General features: G+C 31.6%; 1 protein-coding gene across 1 annotated transcript in view; it reads left to right on the forward strand.

The window, feature by feature from the left end:
* LOC132804120 (uncharacterized) overlaps positions 1-12,272 on the forward strand; it is a 28,724-nt gene extending 16,452 nt beyond the window's left edge. Inside the window, exons 5-9 of the mRNA XM_060818077.1 lie at positions 9,354-9,709; positions 9,807-9,999; positions 10,211-10,339; positions 10,454-10,554; positions 12,015-12,272. Coding sequence (XP_060674060.1) covers positions 9,354-9,709; positions 9,807-9,999; positions 10,211-10,339; positions 10,454-10,554; positions 12,015-12,272 — 1,037 coding nt within the window. The remainder of the gene's footprint in view (positions 1-9,353; positions 9,710-9,806; positions 10,000-10,210; positions 10,340-10,453; positions 10,555-12,014) is intronic.
* Positions 12,273-15,955: the final 3,683 nt, after the last annotated feature.

Raw genomic sequence — 15,955 nt, forward strand, 5'->3', positions numbered from 1 at the left:
AACCTAGAATTCCATTCGAGTCAAAAAGTCAACTTTTGACCCTTTCGTTCAACGATCAACAGTCAAAGTCAACGGTCAACGATCAACCTCGATCAAAGTTGGAAAATTTCCGTTGTACTTTGGGACAGGATGTTACAAATTTAATCTTACAAGATTGTTTCATGTATACTGTATTGGTTATTTTTAAATTTATGTACCATGTAATACCAATACCTTGGATCAGTATTATATTATATTATATTACAGCACGTTGAGTTTACCACGGTGCCGTGAGGTTGGTTTCATCCAACGGTTATCTATTATTACCACGGAAAGTGAAGTCGGATTTATCCGACGGTTTATTATTATTACCACGGTGCCGTGAGGTTGGTATCAACCAACGGTTTATTATTGCCACGGACTGTGAGGTTGGGTATGTCTCAACGGTTATTTATTATTTCCACGACACCGTTCATATATTGAGGGTCGTGAGGTGGGTGTATCCCACGGTTTGGAGATTGGTACATCGTACGGTACATTGTATATGTTTGTATATATTGTTGATTTACAAATATTGTGATGATTTCTGCATTTTCATATTTATTTGGTGGAATTGTATTTATTATATTTTATGCTCAAATGTTTATATCATGATTTGAGACATTTCATAATATTACAATGATCGTTCATTCATACTTTTGAGCATCGGTTTTTATGATATTAATTGGGGTACAAGTTTGGGTTTTGTGAAATGATTTTTAAACCGGAAACTTTTCAAACAAGTGGAACGAAAGGTCTTGAGACAAAGATTTTTCAGAAGTAAATCATTATTCTTCTATTATACTATGCCACGCACTGAGATTTCTTTATCTCACGTTTTATTTTTTAAAATTCGTTCCCCTAGACCGAGGCAGCTAGTAGCAGTCTACCTCGCGTTTCCTTCCACTACAGCAGCTGTATTTATCCTTTCTTTACCTATTGTTATCTTATGGACTTATTTATTACTTATTTGTACTCATAGACTTTATTGACACTCTTAGAATGCTCTGATTTTAAATATGGGACTCAGTAGAGACCATGGTACTCATGTGTGTAGTTATGGCCTGTAGTACAGTAGGCCGATTGTGGACTTATTTATATATATATATATATATTGAGGTATTAATGTTAATGCTGGTGTTTGATTATCTACGTTTTAAGGTGAGGTTCCATTAGATATTTTCTAGGGATTGTCCAGTAGAACTTCACTAGACGGGATCACCCGGAAGGTCCTGGGAAGGTTCCCGGGGCAGATCCTGTCAACTCTCACCATTCACTCCATTGGAAAAGTTTCCCTTTTAAAATATTTTACAAAACCCGCTATTTGTATGCCACGAAAACCAAGGAAAACAATTAGTCAATAATTTTCCAATAAAATACGATAATTCAAGGATCCAAAATTTATAATGAAATAAATACAAATAAAAATAACTTGTAACAATTACTAAATAATTAATGCATGTCATAACAATTAATACTGAAATATTAATAACACATTAAAACAATTCATAGAATAATTAAGTAATTAAATAAATCAATTTATTGAACAATTAAGCAAAGGAAAAATTAAATCAAATTAAAACCTCCATTTGAAATAAATAATAAAAACAACATTAAATATATTCTTAATTTAAATACAATTTCAAAATATTAAATTTGAAATCCATGTTCTGAAAACCATTTGATGCACCACTATATACCAGTGACGCCAACGGTACCCAGCGTCCCGAGCACCGCTAGACAGGAGGTTAAATAGAGAAACCGGCATACAGTCGCGTGGCGTCCCATCGCGCCGCTGCAAATAGGCATCCCAGCCATGGAGGGGCAGCCTACCCTCATTCGATGGCAACCACAGGACAATCCCATAATCACCTGTGTGCTATTCACACCCACCTGGGCACTCACCACATCCACCTGCGCGCTAATCATATTCATGTATAAAGAACATCAGTACGTGTATGGTGCATCTAAAAATCATAAAATACATATATTTATTTTCAAATCCCAAAATCTCATAAATACTACCGAGTTTATTCCATCCAATTAAACCCGTAAATTTTTCACAATTCCTTTATAAATCATCGTCATAAATCCATCACATAAATTCCATCAATTTCAAATCCATCAATGAAATTAACAACAATTTAAAATAAATATTCCTTCAATTCCTCAAAATTCAAAATATAATTAAATCACATAAAAATTCCAAAATTCGTAACTCCATATAAATGCATTTTTATTGCTTGAAATAAACTTACAATAATTTCAATAATAAATCAAAAATGTTAAAATCATAAGTTCCTTAAATATCAAATTTTCATAAAATGAATTTCCATAATTTATCAAAATCAAAATATGCTTTAATGCACATATACATTTCAATTTATTCAAATTGTGCCATCAAAATTTAATTCACATTTTAACACATAATCAACATAGAATAAAAACATTCCAATATTAGAATATTTCAAAATATAATTAATTTAACATCCGAAAATAATTTTAAAGGTGGGTCACTCACCTCGAGCACGTAATCCAACCAAGATCCTCCATAGCATCAATTCTACGGCTCACACGTACTCCTAGAACAACAATATTATACAGGGTCAAATAAATTAATATTTTATTCAGGTAAATAATATCCCGTACCCGGGGGCTAACACAAACGATATCCAAAATTCACAAATAAGGTATCAAAGGAAAGCTAAGGGGATGAGGATCACATTACCGACCTCTGTTGGGCTCAACTCGATCGGAGGTGGCCGGAAAGTGGATGGAAGGTTTCAACCGAATTTCCCCTTCTTCTATCCCACAAATGGCTAGGAATTTGGGCAAATGGAGGTTATTTTCGGAACCAGGGGGTTGAAATTTAGGGGAAAAGACTAGTCTCACGGTCGAAAACCGCCGAAAAAGGGGTCAGTCGGAGGACCACCGGTCGCCGATTTTGGACGGTTGATCCCGGTGCGTCTGCCAGCCAAATGGCCTGAAAATTGGCCGCTGACGTTGCCTAACCATGGGCTCTCAAGCCCACCGGTGCGTGTTACCTTCCAGCCGTTGAAACCCTGCCAAAATGACCGGTCAAAGAGAGAGGGGGAGAAAGTCAAAGGAGAGAGAGAGAGAGAGAAGTCAATGTGTGTGTTTTGCTGGTGTTTGTCGGGCTCGGGGAAGAAGAAGGAGAAGGGAAAGAAAAGAAAAGAAAAATGTTTTTCCCACGTGGGGAAAGGAAAGGAAAGGAAGGAAAAAGACAAAAAGAAAAAGAATAAATAAATAAATATTAAAATAATAATATGTAAAGTAAAGATAAAATAATATAATATAGTATTTTTTTATTGCTGACATGTGTCACTTCTAAAATATTACACATGGTGCATCCCACTTGGTGACACGTTGTGAGATCCCACATCAGTTGGAAAGGGGAACGAAGCATGGCTTATAAGCGTGTGGATACCTTTCCCTTCAAGAGGCCTTTTGCCAATGGAACTGGCAGAAACAAAACCGTGAGGGGCTAGGTAGCTGGGGCTAGGAGGGCCTTGGGCCCAAACCCGGTGAACCCAAAGCGGACAATACCTTGATGCGGGTGGTCTAGGCTGTCACAGATGGTATCAGAGCCAGACTAGGATCGGTGTGCTAGCGAGGACGCTGGGCCCCAAGGGGGGGAGGATTGTGAGATCCCACATCGGTTGGAAAGGGGAACGAAGCATGGCTTATAAGCATGTGGATACCTTTCCCTTCAAGAGGTCTTTTGCCAGTCGCACTGGCAGAAACAAAATCGTGAGGGGCTAGGTAGCTGGGGCTAGGAGGGCCTTGGGCCCGAACCCAGTGAACCCAAAGCGGACAATATCTTGATGCGGGTGGTCTGGGCTGTCACACACGTGGCATAATTATTCACATTTTTATAAATAATATTAAATTAATAGTATATTTGAAAAAATTTTGTAGGTCCATAACTTTTTAATGAAATGTCCAAACCAGATGTGTAGTCTATGAACTCGTGACAATACGTACTTCGCAGCAGTACTTCGGTCAACGTGAAATTCCACCGGGAGCAAAAAGTCAACATTTAACCCCTTTTTGGTCAACAACGGTCAAATCCGATCAACCTCGATCAAATTTGAGAAATTTCCGGTGTAGTTCAAGACGGGGTGTTACATGATTGGTCAATGCAGTTAGATATCCAGGAATTCTTTGTCCGGTCCTCTCCCCGACTTCATTACTAATTAGACTTCTATTAGCACTCTGTAAGTGTTAAGTTTTCTTATATGGTTGATTAATTAACTTATTTGTTAATTAAAATCGATTATGAACTTTTGTGATATGTTCACATGGACAGCCTAGTAATGATAATGTTCACATTCTTCGTTATGTGAGGTCCTAAGTTTGAATAACTTTAATGATTAAAAAATAAAAATAAAAAACTTTTGTGATATAAGATTGATTTTTAGTTCTTTTTTTTTTTTATGACAGTAATTTAGCTAAATATATTTTTCTACACTTATCATGCAGCTCGCTCTATGGAAACAACTTTCATGGCAGGATACCTCCAGAAATATTTAATTTGGAAGGACTTAATGATCTGTAAGTGAATATTCATGCTATCTATAAGTTTTTCTTTTTTCTTTTCTTTTTTTTTTTTGTTTTTTTTGGGGGGGGGGGGGGGGGGAATAAAATGCTGTCTGTAATTGTTTGGTGACATTTTAGGTGTTTTGGTAAAACATTGGTTTTTGGATTTGGTTTTTGATATTTTGTACTTAATTATGCTTAATTTGCTTATTTCTAATGATAATAATTTGTATCAGTTAGAGTTTCATAAACATTTTAATTTTTCTACAAACGTAAGGAAGAATTTTTTTTTAAAAAAAAAAGCCATCAAATATTAAAAATAGTTTAAAACGGTTCTAAATTGATCAGTTTTTATGTCTTTGTGTTTTTTTAATAGTTTGTAGTCATTTGTTTGGGTGAAAATGTTTGTAGTATTATGAGGTATTTTTAAATAAAACAAATTTCACATACTTAAGTTAGAATTCAAACAACATGACACCTTATATTTTGGTTTTTAGTTTTTCTTTTTTATTAGAGAAATCAAACATACATGAATGATAAGTGACAACTATAATACTTATCTATAATGACCTAAAGAAAAAGGTTTATCAAAACGAAATTCGTTTTATAAATAGTTTGTGTTAATTAAAGTATAAAGACCTAGTCTCACATTGGCTACATTTGGAATGTCTAAAGAGTATAATCGGTTCAACTTTTTGGGCGGCAAGACTTAATACGGTTTGGAACAATTATCAATTTGGTACATTTTCTTTAATATTGCAGCAATGTTACAGCTTGTTTCTTTTAGCTTGTAAGTAGATAAGAAGTCCAACAATTATTTAAAGTCCAAATCAATTATACACAACTAAAGTAAAATCTTTAAAAAAATAAAATTCAATATAAATAAGAAAGCATAAACATTAGAAATCAAGCACCTAGAGTTATGGTTTCTAAAGAGTTGAGAGGTCTAACTATTATTTAAAGTCCAAACAAATTATACACAACTAAAGTAAAATCTTTAAAAAAAATTAAAATTAAATATAAAAAAGAAAACATAAACATTAGAAATCAAGCAACTAGAGTTATGGTTTATAAAGAGTTTTCAATGTTTAGCTTTCTTTATTTGTTCTATTTCTTGCAGAATGATAAGTGAGGTATGGAACTCTTTTTTCCAATTCCCCCAGATTTCAATGCTAGCCGACATAACTCGTCAGTAAGTTAATTAATTAATTATTATTACTGCATGTTGCATAAAAAATATTTGTTAGCAAACACTAATCTATTTATGACAAAAAGACAAATATTTATCCATTTATTGAAAATTCTAAACAATTTTGAAGATCTAGAGGTGTATCTAATATGGATTTTAAAAGACTTTTCGTTTAAGTAAATGACTTTTAGAAAATTGATAGACTTCTATAGATTTTTATAAAGTATGCAAAATTATAAAATGAATCCTATAGACTTTTTAGTTTTTCAAATAAAAATTATAAAACGAATCCTATAGACTTTTTTAGCTTTCATTTGAAAAACTTACTAAATATTGATAAACCTTGAATAGTGTTTATGGTAAAAAAAAATCATATTTTTTGTGCCAATAAAAATATTTTCTTAAAAGAATAAAAAAGAAAAGTCACCTGAAGAATGAAAAAAAGTGTTTATGAAAAAACAAAGCGGTAAAGATTCATAATGGTTTTGTATTTTTTCCAGAACTTTAAAATATAGGAGACATTTCATTTTGTGTATTTAGTAGAAGTAAAAGAAATCTAAAAAAAATAAAGAAAATAGCCGTAAGGCCCTTTTTCAATCCAAATTACAGATTAATTGCACTTTGGAATGTGTATATTTAAAAAAAAAAAAAGGAAAAATCAATTTTTACATTCGTTTACTTAAAAAATATGAATTGTTTGTTTGAGAAAAATAAATCACTCTATGACATTTTTTTTGGTTAGGCCTTTCATTATAATTTGGAAATATCTACTCGGAGAATATTTTATGTACATTATGACATTTGACCCTCACAACCTCTTCTGGTTTCCACAGGGTAATGAGAAACTACGCGATCAGCGGTGAAATTCCTGAATACCTTTTTAATGTGTCATCATTAGAATATCTGTAAGTTAATTGTTATACTTATAATCCATTCAAATGACGTCCATAAAAATTTGTTTCACTTTATTAATAATGTCGAGCATTTATTGAAGTGGAAAAATCTGTTGATCAAATTTGCAAATCAATAATGCTTTACATAATTTTGCCCTGCAGAGACTTGAGCTTCAACAACTTAAATGGAGTTATCCCAAATCCTCTGACCGCCCACTTAAAAAGCTTAAATTATATGTAAGGATTTTAATATTTTACTAAATTTATTTTAGACTATTAAAACATCATTAACGATTCTATATATACATATGTCTATATAATAAGATTTAAATGAAATTCTTAATAATAAGATTTAAAATTATATATATTAATCACCGAGTTCTGATATGATTCACTTTCTTTAAATAGAGTTTTAATTTATATTTAAACTCATATTTGACTACTTTTTAAATTTTAAATATCAACTTTTGATATAATTCTATGATCATCAAGGATAGACTTTAGTTTAAAAAATAAGATAAATTTTACTTGAGACTAACTATATATATGTATATGTATGTATGTGTGTGTGTGTGTGTGTGTGTGTGTGTGTGTGTGTGTGTGTGTGTCAAACCCACATCAAGTTAACTTGATAGAGCAAAATTATGTTAGTTTAGGAGTTGATATTCCCTCCCCTAATGCACATATAGAGATCCTATGTAGGGTCTATATGTATATATTGTACGAGGGGTACTTTTGGAGTATTGAAAATTTTTTCAACATGATAATTTTAGCATTGAATTTTTTTAATTAATTTTTGAATTACTTCAAGAATTAAAATTAAAATTTAATTAATGACCTATTATAAATTTAGTAATATATTAAAATTCTACATAGAAAAAGTAAATCTTATAGAATTCAGTATGTAAAGAGATTTAAAAGTTAATAAAAAAAGCATGATAGTAAAGTTTGTTTGTGTAAATATATATATTTATTCTATAATATAGGTGTTACATATTAAATTAAAAACGTGCAGACATTTATAAAGATGATGATTTTTGAAAAAAACCACATTTTTTATATGATAATATATATATATATTAACGATAATTTCTTAAAAAGTCGTAATCTTTATAGATATTCGCATATTAAAATTACGTGAGAACATCTACATCATAAAATAACCATGTATATATATATATATACATATAATTTTACTAGAGCAAATATTTATGACCCAACATAATGTGAACATCTAGTATTTTTATATGCCATTCTAGAAATTGGACATCCACCTTATGATGGAGGATAAGTGTCCATTGTATTGCAAATATATATATATATATATATAATATCAATCAAGTGAGGAAGCTAGCTATCTTATGGGGTATATATACTTGAATCCACACGACATCTACAAGTTAGTGACTTCACCTAATAATTATTATATGAACATATATTTACTTTGAATCATTGTACATATCTTCTCATGGGCTTATTTTCTTACAAGAAAGAAAATGTATAATTCGTATTGTATTGCAAACAGTCTTGCGCATATACATCATGTTATCTATGTCAATATTACGCTCAGGTCGCTTGCAAATAATAAGCTTAAAGGGACAATTCCAGCTTGGATTGGTGATGCTAATTGGATTACGATGTAATGTTTTACCATTCAGAGCTTTGAAAATCTTCATTTTCATATCCCATTATTTTCTATCCATAATAAAATTTCATCCTATTTTAACAAAGCCATTACTTTTTTTTAACTCAAATTTTATTTTTATTTTTTATATTGATGTTTTTAAATGAGATAGCATGGTATTAATAGCAAAATGGACAGCGATGGGACAACATTGAGCCAGCTTTCAACATGAAGCGTGATAATACCACAGTACATGTCGAATAGCGTGCTTCAATCATAATGGCATATAATTAAATTTCATTACTGGTTTTGGACTGGTTTACTGTCCTCTATATTTTTTACTTCTTTATTAATTATTGAAAGCATCTGCATATGACCCTGTACTTTTATCTTACATGTTGCACAGGAATATTGTTAATTCTCTTGTGTGACATGTCCTAGTGACATGAAAACTAATGTTATTACGTTTCATCGTATTTATATATCTCAGAGATCTTTCCTACAACGGCTTTCAAACTCAAGCCCCGAATTACAGGCGAGAAGAGATTTGTAAGAATTGACGCTGATTTCTCAATTTTCTCCTCTCTGTCTCTCTCTCTGTCTCTCTCTCTCTCTCTCTATATATATATATATATTCAATATCATTGGTAACTTTAATTGCTGGAAATAGAGTAGATTGAACTTCAGTTATGAAAGTGATTAATTAATCCTCGTTTTTGCAGGAACGTGTTTCGATGCTGACCGCATTGTGTCAAATGCGTAGGTTATTGTTTGCTCTGTTGAGCCAAATAACTAAAAGAGATTTCTCAACAACTTTTTATTATTATTTATTTTGGGTAAATGATTTCTAAACAATCTGATGGTTAAAATTTCAGAACTAATTTGAATCGAACGATAGAGGAAAGGTGTCCTGAAGGGAAACATCGGAGTAGGTTTATTTATTCTTCAAAATATATATGTTTGACCTATTGATGAATGTTTCAGTTTTAAGTCTTTCATTAATTATTGATTGACCTAGTAATTAAATTAAAATTTCGGATTACAAATGAATGAGTCTTTGGATCTGCAGAAGATTCGTTGTTCATAAATTGTGGTGGTGAGGAAATCGATCAATATGACAGTGATAATGAAACATCACAAGCTTTTATAAGCCCAAAAGGAAACTGGGCTTATAGCAATTCTGGAGGCTTTTTATCAACATTTTTGAATTCCAGTGAATATATCAAAAGAGAGAAATGTGCAATTCCTGTAGCTGATGCACCTCTATATGCGAAGGCTCGCCTCTCTCCTGCCTCTCTAAAGTATTCTGGATTTTGTCTGCGTAAAGGTCGTTACAATGTCACACTTCATTTTGCTGAAATTGTTTTTGCCGAAGATGAAGACTACAGCAGTTCAATGAAACGGATTTTCAATGTCTATATACAGGTAAATAACCAATTTTTTTTTTTTTATTCTGAAATTTTGTCAAAATTTTCTAATTTCAATTTTTGAAGAACTTATTAGAACTTGTTATAAATTATAGGGTGAGAGGGTATTAACAGATTTCAACATCAAAGACAGCGCAGGGGGTCCAAAAAAAATTATAGCAAAAAATTTCACGGCAAATGTCACTGATAATGATTTGTTGGAGATCCACTTGTACTGGGCTGGAAAAGGATCCTCGACCGATACAACTCCTTTTAATGGGCCTCTTATCTCTGCCATCACAACTCTTGGTAAAATGTTTTGCCAAAAGTTATGTGTATGTTCCTTTCAGTGAATATTATTGAGCATAAGAGAAAATTTGATTGTATGAATAGAAGTTCTCACATCTTTTTTTTTTTTTTTTTTTGGGTTAATTTTGAAATTTTTCATTGTTTTAATTGAGAATCGGAGAAAAATCTAACATTAACAGATTTTGCATTTTGATTTGCTAACATTGATCAGAAATCAAAGGTAAGAAACTGTCTCCTCTACAAAAAGCATTGATTGCATTGGCATCAATAGTATTCGCTGCGCTACTTCTGTTGGCTTTGGCTTGGGCAATGGGCTGGTTTGGAAAAGAAGAGCTTCATGGTAAGATACAACACTACGGATACAGGATAATAAACAATCAATTAATTATACATGTTTAAGTAACATTTTATACTTTCTTTTGATTTTTTTTTTATGGAACAAAAATAAATGTAGGTCAAGAGAAGCCTGTCACTCTCAAACAGTTAAAAGATGTCACTGGAAAATTCAGCAAAGAAATGGAGATTGGTAAAGGGAGCTCCGGAACTGTTTATAGGGTAACATTTTAAAGTGCAGATTCCATTTACCAAAGTATTTGATAAAAACTTTTGTCTAATTAATATCATCTTATCCGTGATACATCTAACAGTGTATAAATCACGCATAGTCATAATTATTTATAACTTCATTCTTAAGGAGGGGGGGAATAATAATAATAAATAAATAAAGAAGAGTATTTATAACTTCTTATATTTTTTCACACTGTTAGGTGTACTCATTCAACGTCCAAGATAATTTGTCATAGATTATTTTTGTCAACTATTTTGGTTCATGTAACAATCATCAATTTTCATATCCTTATCTATTGAGTAGAGGTTAATTTGGAGATTCCGAGGGGTAGGGAATCCCATTCTGAATCGTTGGGTTTTTCCTTTCTTTTTTTTTCTTTCCATAAAAAATAAATAATAATTTGTCAATTGAATGGATGCAGGCTCAATTGACGCCAGAATATAATGTAGCTGTAAAGAGGGTTTTCATTAATTTGATTGAAGGGATCAACAAAACGAAAAGTGAATTTTATAATAGCTTACAAAATTGGCACATGAGAATCTGGTTCGACTATTTGATGTCTATGTGAGAAAGGGCATGTATTTGCTCATATACGAATATATGGAAAACAGATCCGTTCAAGATGTCTTGTTTGGCAGTATTCCTTTTCTATGTATACCTACTATCATAGCTCCAGCATTTTGCCTCAAATACTCATAAAAAAAAATTAATAAAAAAATCCTATAAGAGTTTATTATTTATAAATGAATTAATTTAAATACTCATAAAAAAATAATAAAAAAATCCTATAAGAGTTTATTATTTAGAAATGAATTAATTTAAGTGTCTCAATTTCAATGAATTATTTGATTATAATATAGAAATTTTCAATTACTTAAAAGCGTTCTATTCTACATTAAAAAGAAAAAAAAAAAAAAAAAAGGTGTCCTGTTCCAAATTACAAGACTCATACTGTAATATATACATAAATGGTCATTCTCTTATTTGAGAGAATTCTATCTAGAATGATCTTAAACATGTTATGTGATATTGTCCCGAATAATCCTAAACATATTTTGTCGGAGATGATCTTCTTTTTCTATTTTATTTAGTTATTTATTTATTTTTATGTATGGAACCATATCATATAAATATCATGTTTATGGTTATGGGGTGGTTATACTCGAAATTGTTTGTGGGAGGAGAAATGCAGAACAAAAATTGAACAGGGATGAGCTCGAGTATCTTGTAGATGATGTAAGCAAACAAAGCAGACTTATGCCTTTTCCTTTTGTTGTCAAATTTAAGGATTTATATCCCATTTGTGCACTTATTAAGCCTTCATTTTGTCTTGGTAATTCACATAGTATATGCAAGAAAAAAGTGCTAGAGAATTTTGTTTTCAATCTCTGTACAAGCTGATAACATTAGATAAATATTGCTACAGGTTGTTGTTGCAAATTCATAGGGAAGGCTATGCGAGATGGTCGATAAAAATTTATTGGGGTATGATGAAAAAGAAGCCATGACAATTCTAAAGTTACCAGTGAGGTGCATCAATATATCCACTAGTTTCAGGCCCACACTGTCTGAAGTTGTAAGTGTTCTGATAGGTGAGAAAACTATTGACGATATTTGGAAGCCTGATTCCACCCAAAATCTTTGCCAAAACTGTTTAAAATCTCTACGTGAAGATGACAGTGTAGTAGAGCATCCACGCGCCTAGCTTTTTCTGGTGATTAATGTGCAATGAAAGTGTACTATTTTTGATTGTGTGTGTTGGTGTACTATATTTCATGTAAGAAAGTGTGAATTTCACTACTAACACTGATGATGTGTGTAACAAGGATTGTCAAAAAATAAAGAATGTGTATGTGAAAGTTTAAAAAGATAACAAGTGTGAAGAAAGAAAAAGAGACTAAAGCTGAAGTGAACAGAGAGAAACAAGTGAAGTGAGGTCCATTTGGTGCTCTTGCTTGTATTGTGAGTGTATGTTAGCAAGTAAATTGTGTATTGTGCTATTGTAAAATAATTCGAAACCAATCGCTTGTGATTTGAATTTAAACCTATCTCATAGAAATGTACAATTTACCGTGTATGACATGCTTTCTTGATCATTTATGTTTCTCACTAAACTTTTTAATGCACGCTGTCATTTATTATCACTTTCTACTTTTCACCATCCTTTCAATTTCTTCTTTTTGTCCTCAAAAATGCTACTTAGGATTTAGCAAAGATATGGAGATTCGTAAATGATAGGACCCGCCCCAAAAATCTTTTTCGAATCTCCCAGGTAGTCTCGCTTAGTGAAGTCCCACTGGACTATCTCTAGAAAATATCCAATGGAACCCCACTTAAAATGTAGACAAGCTAACACATGCAATAACAAATAATATCTCCATATAAAGATAAAATCACAACATCATAACTATACATATATAATACGGTCAATACTATATCCAATGTCTAGATTAGAGCATTCTAAGTGTATTTGTAAAATTTAAAAGAACAACTTATACAAATAAGTCTTAAAAGATAAAGATAAATAGAAAAAGACAAGTACTCCTGCTGCGATGGAAAGTATGAAATAACAAGTGATGTATAAGGTAGACTGTTCGCTAATTTCCTGAACCTATGGGAACAAATATAAAATAAATAAAATGCAAAATAAGGATATCTCAGTTAGTGGTATAGTATAATAAGAAAATAAAAATTTATTTCCATAAAAGTTTCTCTCAAGATAGCCACTTTTAAAACTTTGAAAGGTTCAACTTTTAAAAATCATTTCACAAATCCTTAGCTTGTACTCTAATCAATGTCATAAAACCAATGCTCAAAAATTATAAAGTGAACGATCATTACAATATTATAAATGTCTTAATCATAATATAAATATTGAACATAAAATAATATAAACACAATTTCACAAATTAATTATGTAAGTGTAGTAACAACCACAATATCAGAAAATCAACAATATACTCAGAAACATAGACAGTGTATCATACAATATATCTAGCGCTATCAGGCGATGAACGGCATCCCAGAACACCACCAGATAGTAAAAAAAATAAAAACCGTAAACCATAGGATATACCCACCTCACAACCCTTAATCTATGAAAGATAGCATGGCAATAATAAACCTGTGGGATGAACTCAACCTCACAACACCATGACAATACTAAATCTATGGGGTGAACCCAATCTCACGACATCATGACCATAATCAACCTATGGGATAAACCCACCTCACGGTTTTTAATGTACTACATGCATCATGGCAAACTTGTATACTATAATATAATACCGATCCCAAAAACAAGTACTATATGGTACACTAATTAAAAATAAACAATACGGTATTCGTAAAACAATCTTATAAGATCATACTTTTCTAAACAATATTGTATTATAAATTATAATTTAATATTCAATTCCAACCGTTTATTTAAATATTCTAAAAATTTCAATTCATCATTTCATGGCAAAACCAGAAATTTCATAGTGAAATATATATCACCATAAATTAATTTTAAGGACATAAATTATAAAATACTTAAACATGCTAAAATTATATAATTTTCAATCTACCTTCTCAAAATCAATTATTTTTCAAAATGATTTAAAACCTCAATTCAAATATCAAGGTATTTAAATACCACAAATTCATTATGAACTCATTAGAATTGGAAACCATTTAAAATATTATCATAATTCACATAAAATGATAATACATATATAAAAATGCAAATATTCATATATGCATAAAGTAATCATTTAAATCAAATGATATATACATAAGATAACCAAGCTATATATATATATATATATATATATTATACTGCATAGGCAAAATATTTGAAAAATATTACCACTCACAGTATTGCAGATATTTACTTCTGTGCCCTTGTAGGATCGCCTCCAAGCTCAACACGAGTGCCTATAATATAATAAAACTATTTCTCATGCTCCAACAATTAAACCAAAGACATTCATGTACATCAAAAGTCTTAAAATGATTTTTACAATTATAAAATTATATATATTGGATATGGCTGTTCTAATTATACTGCGTATCCTTAAGAACCGGTATCCAAAATTGGGACTGTTCACCTTAAGGCCAATCTTTTAAAATTAAACCATCTAATGGGTTCTATTAATATCTAATTTCACTAATCTAACTTCAATTTTGTGCAATTTGACCAATTTTTTCCAAACATAGTCCGAAATTATTCGGTATTTAACTAATTGACCTAAAAATGAAAAAAATCATCAAATGATGTTTAAAATTCACAAATTTTATATCAATAGAAAGCTCAAGAGATAAGAAAAACATTGGTGTGCTCACCTCATTCCAAAAGTGTCATCGGTGGTCGGAAAACTTGTCGCATAAATTGGCCAAACTCCCTGTTGATGTATCTCTCAAACCATGAGAAATCGTGGCAAGCAGAGCATGGAAATGAGTTCAGAGGATCGAAAAATGGGGCAAAGGTGTATGGCTTGGCCTAGAAAGGCCAAAAAATGGCCAAATGGCCAAAAAATGCCAAACACAGTCAATCCCGACGCGTAGTCTAGCGGTTTGGATTGAAATTTGGCCTATATGGTCACCCAAAGGTGGGTAACAAGGGTGGCTAGCATGTATAGATAGATGGTGGCTGGAATTGGGCAAAATAGTGATGATCCGATTGAGCGTTAAACGGGTTCGTGGCGATCCGGTTTGGACCCGTGGATCTTAAGAGAAATTTTTCGGGTTTGGAGGATAAAATGGATATTTTGGGACTTATTTCCTGTTGGGCACACTTTTCAACATTCATATAGAGTCTTGGGTCACTAATAGATAAAAATCTGAAATTGATTTAGACACTGATATAAAACTAATATTCAAAACTTCTCAGAACCATAACTTTTTATCTGTAAATCGGAATTTGACGTGCCACTAGTCTATGCACTCGTATCGACAAGCTCTACATGATACATCGGTCAAACCAAAAATCTTAATCATAGAAAAAGTCAACCTTTGATCCACACACAGTCCATTTGGTCAAACCTGGTCAAAATTATACAACAAAAGTATTTTGATACGGATTGTTATAGTAAATGGAATTTTGGCACACTTTATGGTGTTAATTTCATGTTTATATAATTGAGTATATGTAAATTTGTGATTTGAAGTGTAGGGAATTTCTGTTCTGCATCTTATAGCTTCATAACCAAACATTTGCCAATTTCTTGGATGCAGGCGGAACTGCCAAATCACAATGTAGCATTGAAGAGGCTTTTCACTCTTTTTGACTGCTACAATTTGCAGCTAGAAAAGGAAATCTCTTGAAGATTGTGAATAAAAGTTTTTTTATTAATTGTAAGATACAATATAAGTGGGTGCTAACATATATCCGCCAAGCGTGAC

The sequence above is a fragment of the Ziziphus jujuba genome, chromosome 1, assembly GCF_031755915.1.
Source record: "Ziziphus jujuba cultivar Dongzao chromosome 1, ASM3175591v1".
Classification (NCBI taxonomy): domain Eukaryota; kingdom Viridiplantae; phylum Streptophyta; class Magnoliopsida; order Rosales; family Rhamnaceae; genus Ziziphus; species Ziziphus jujuba.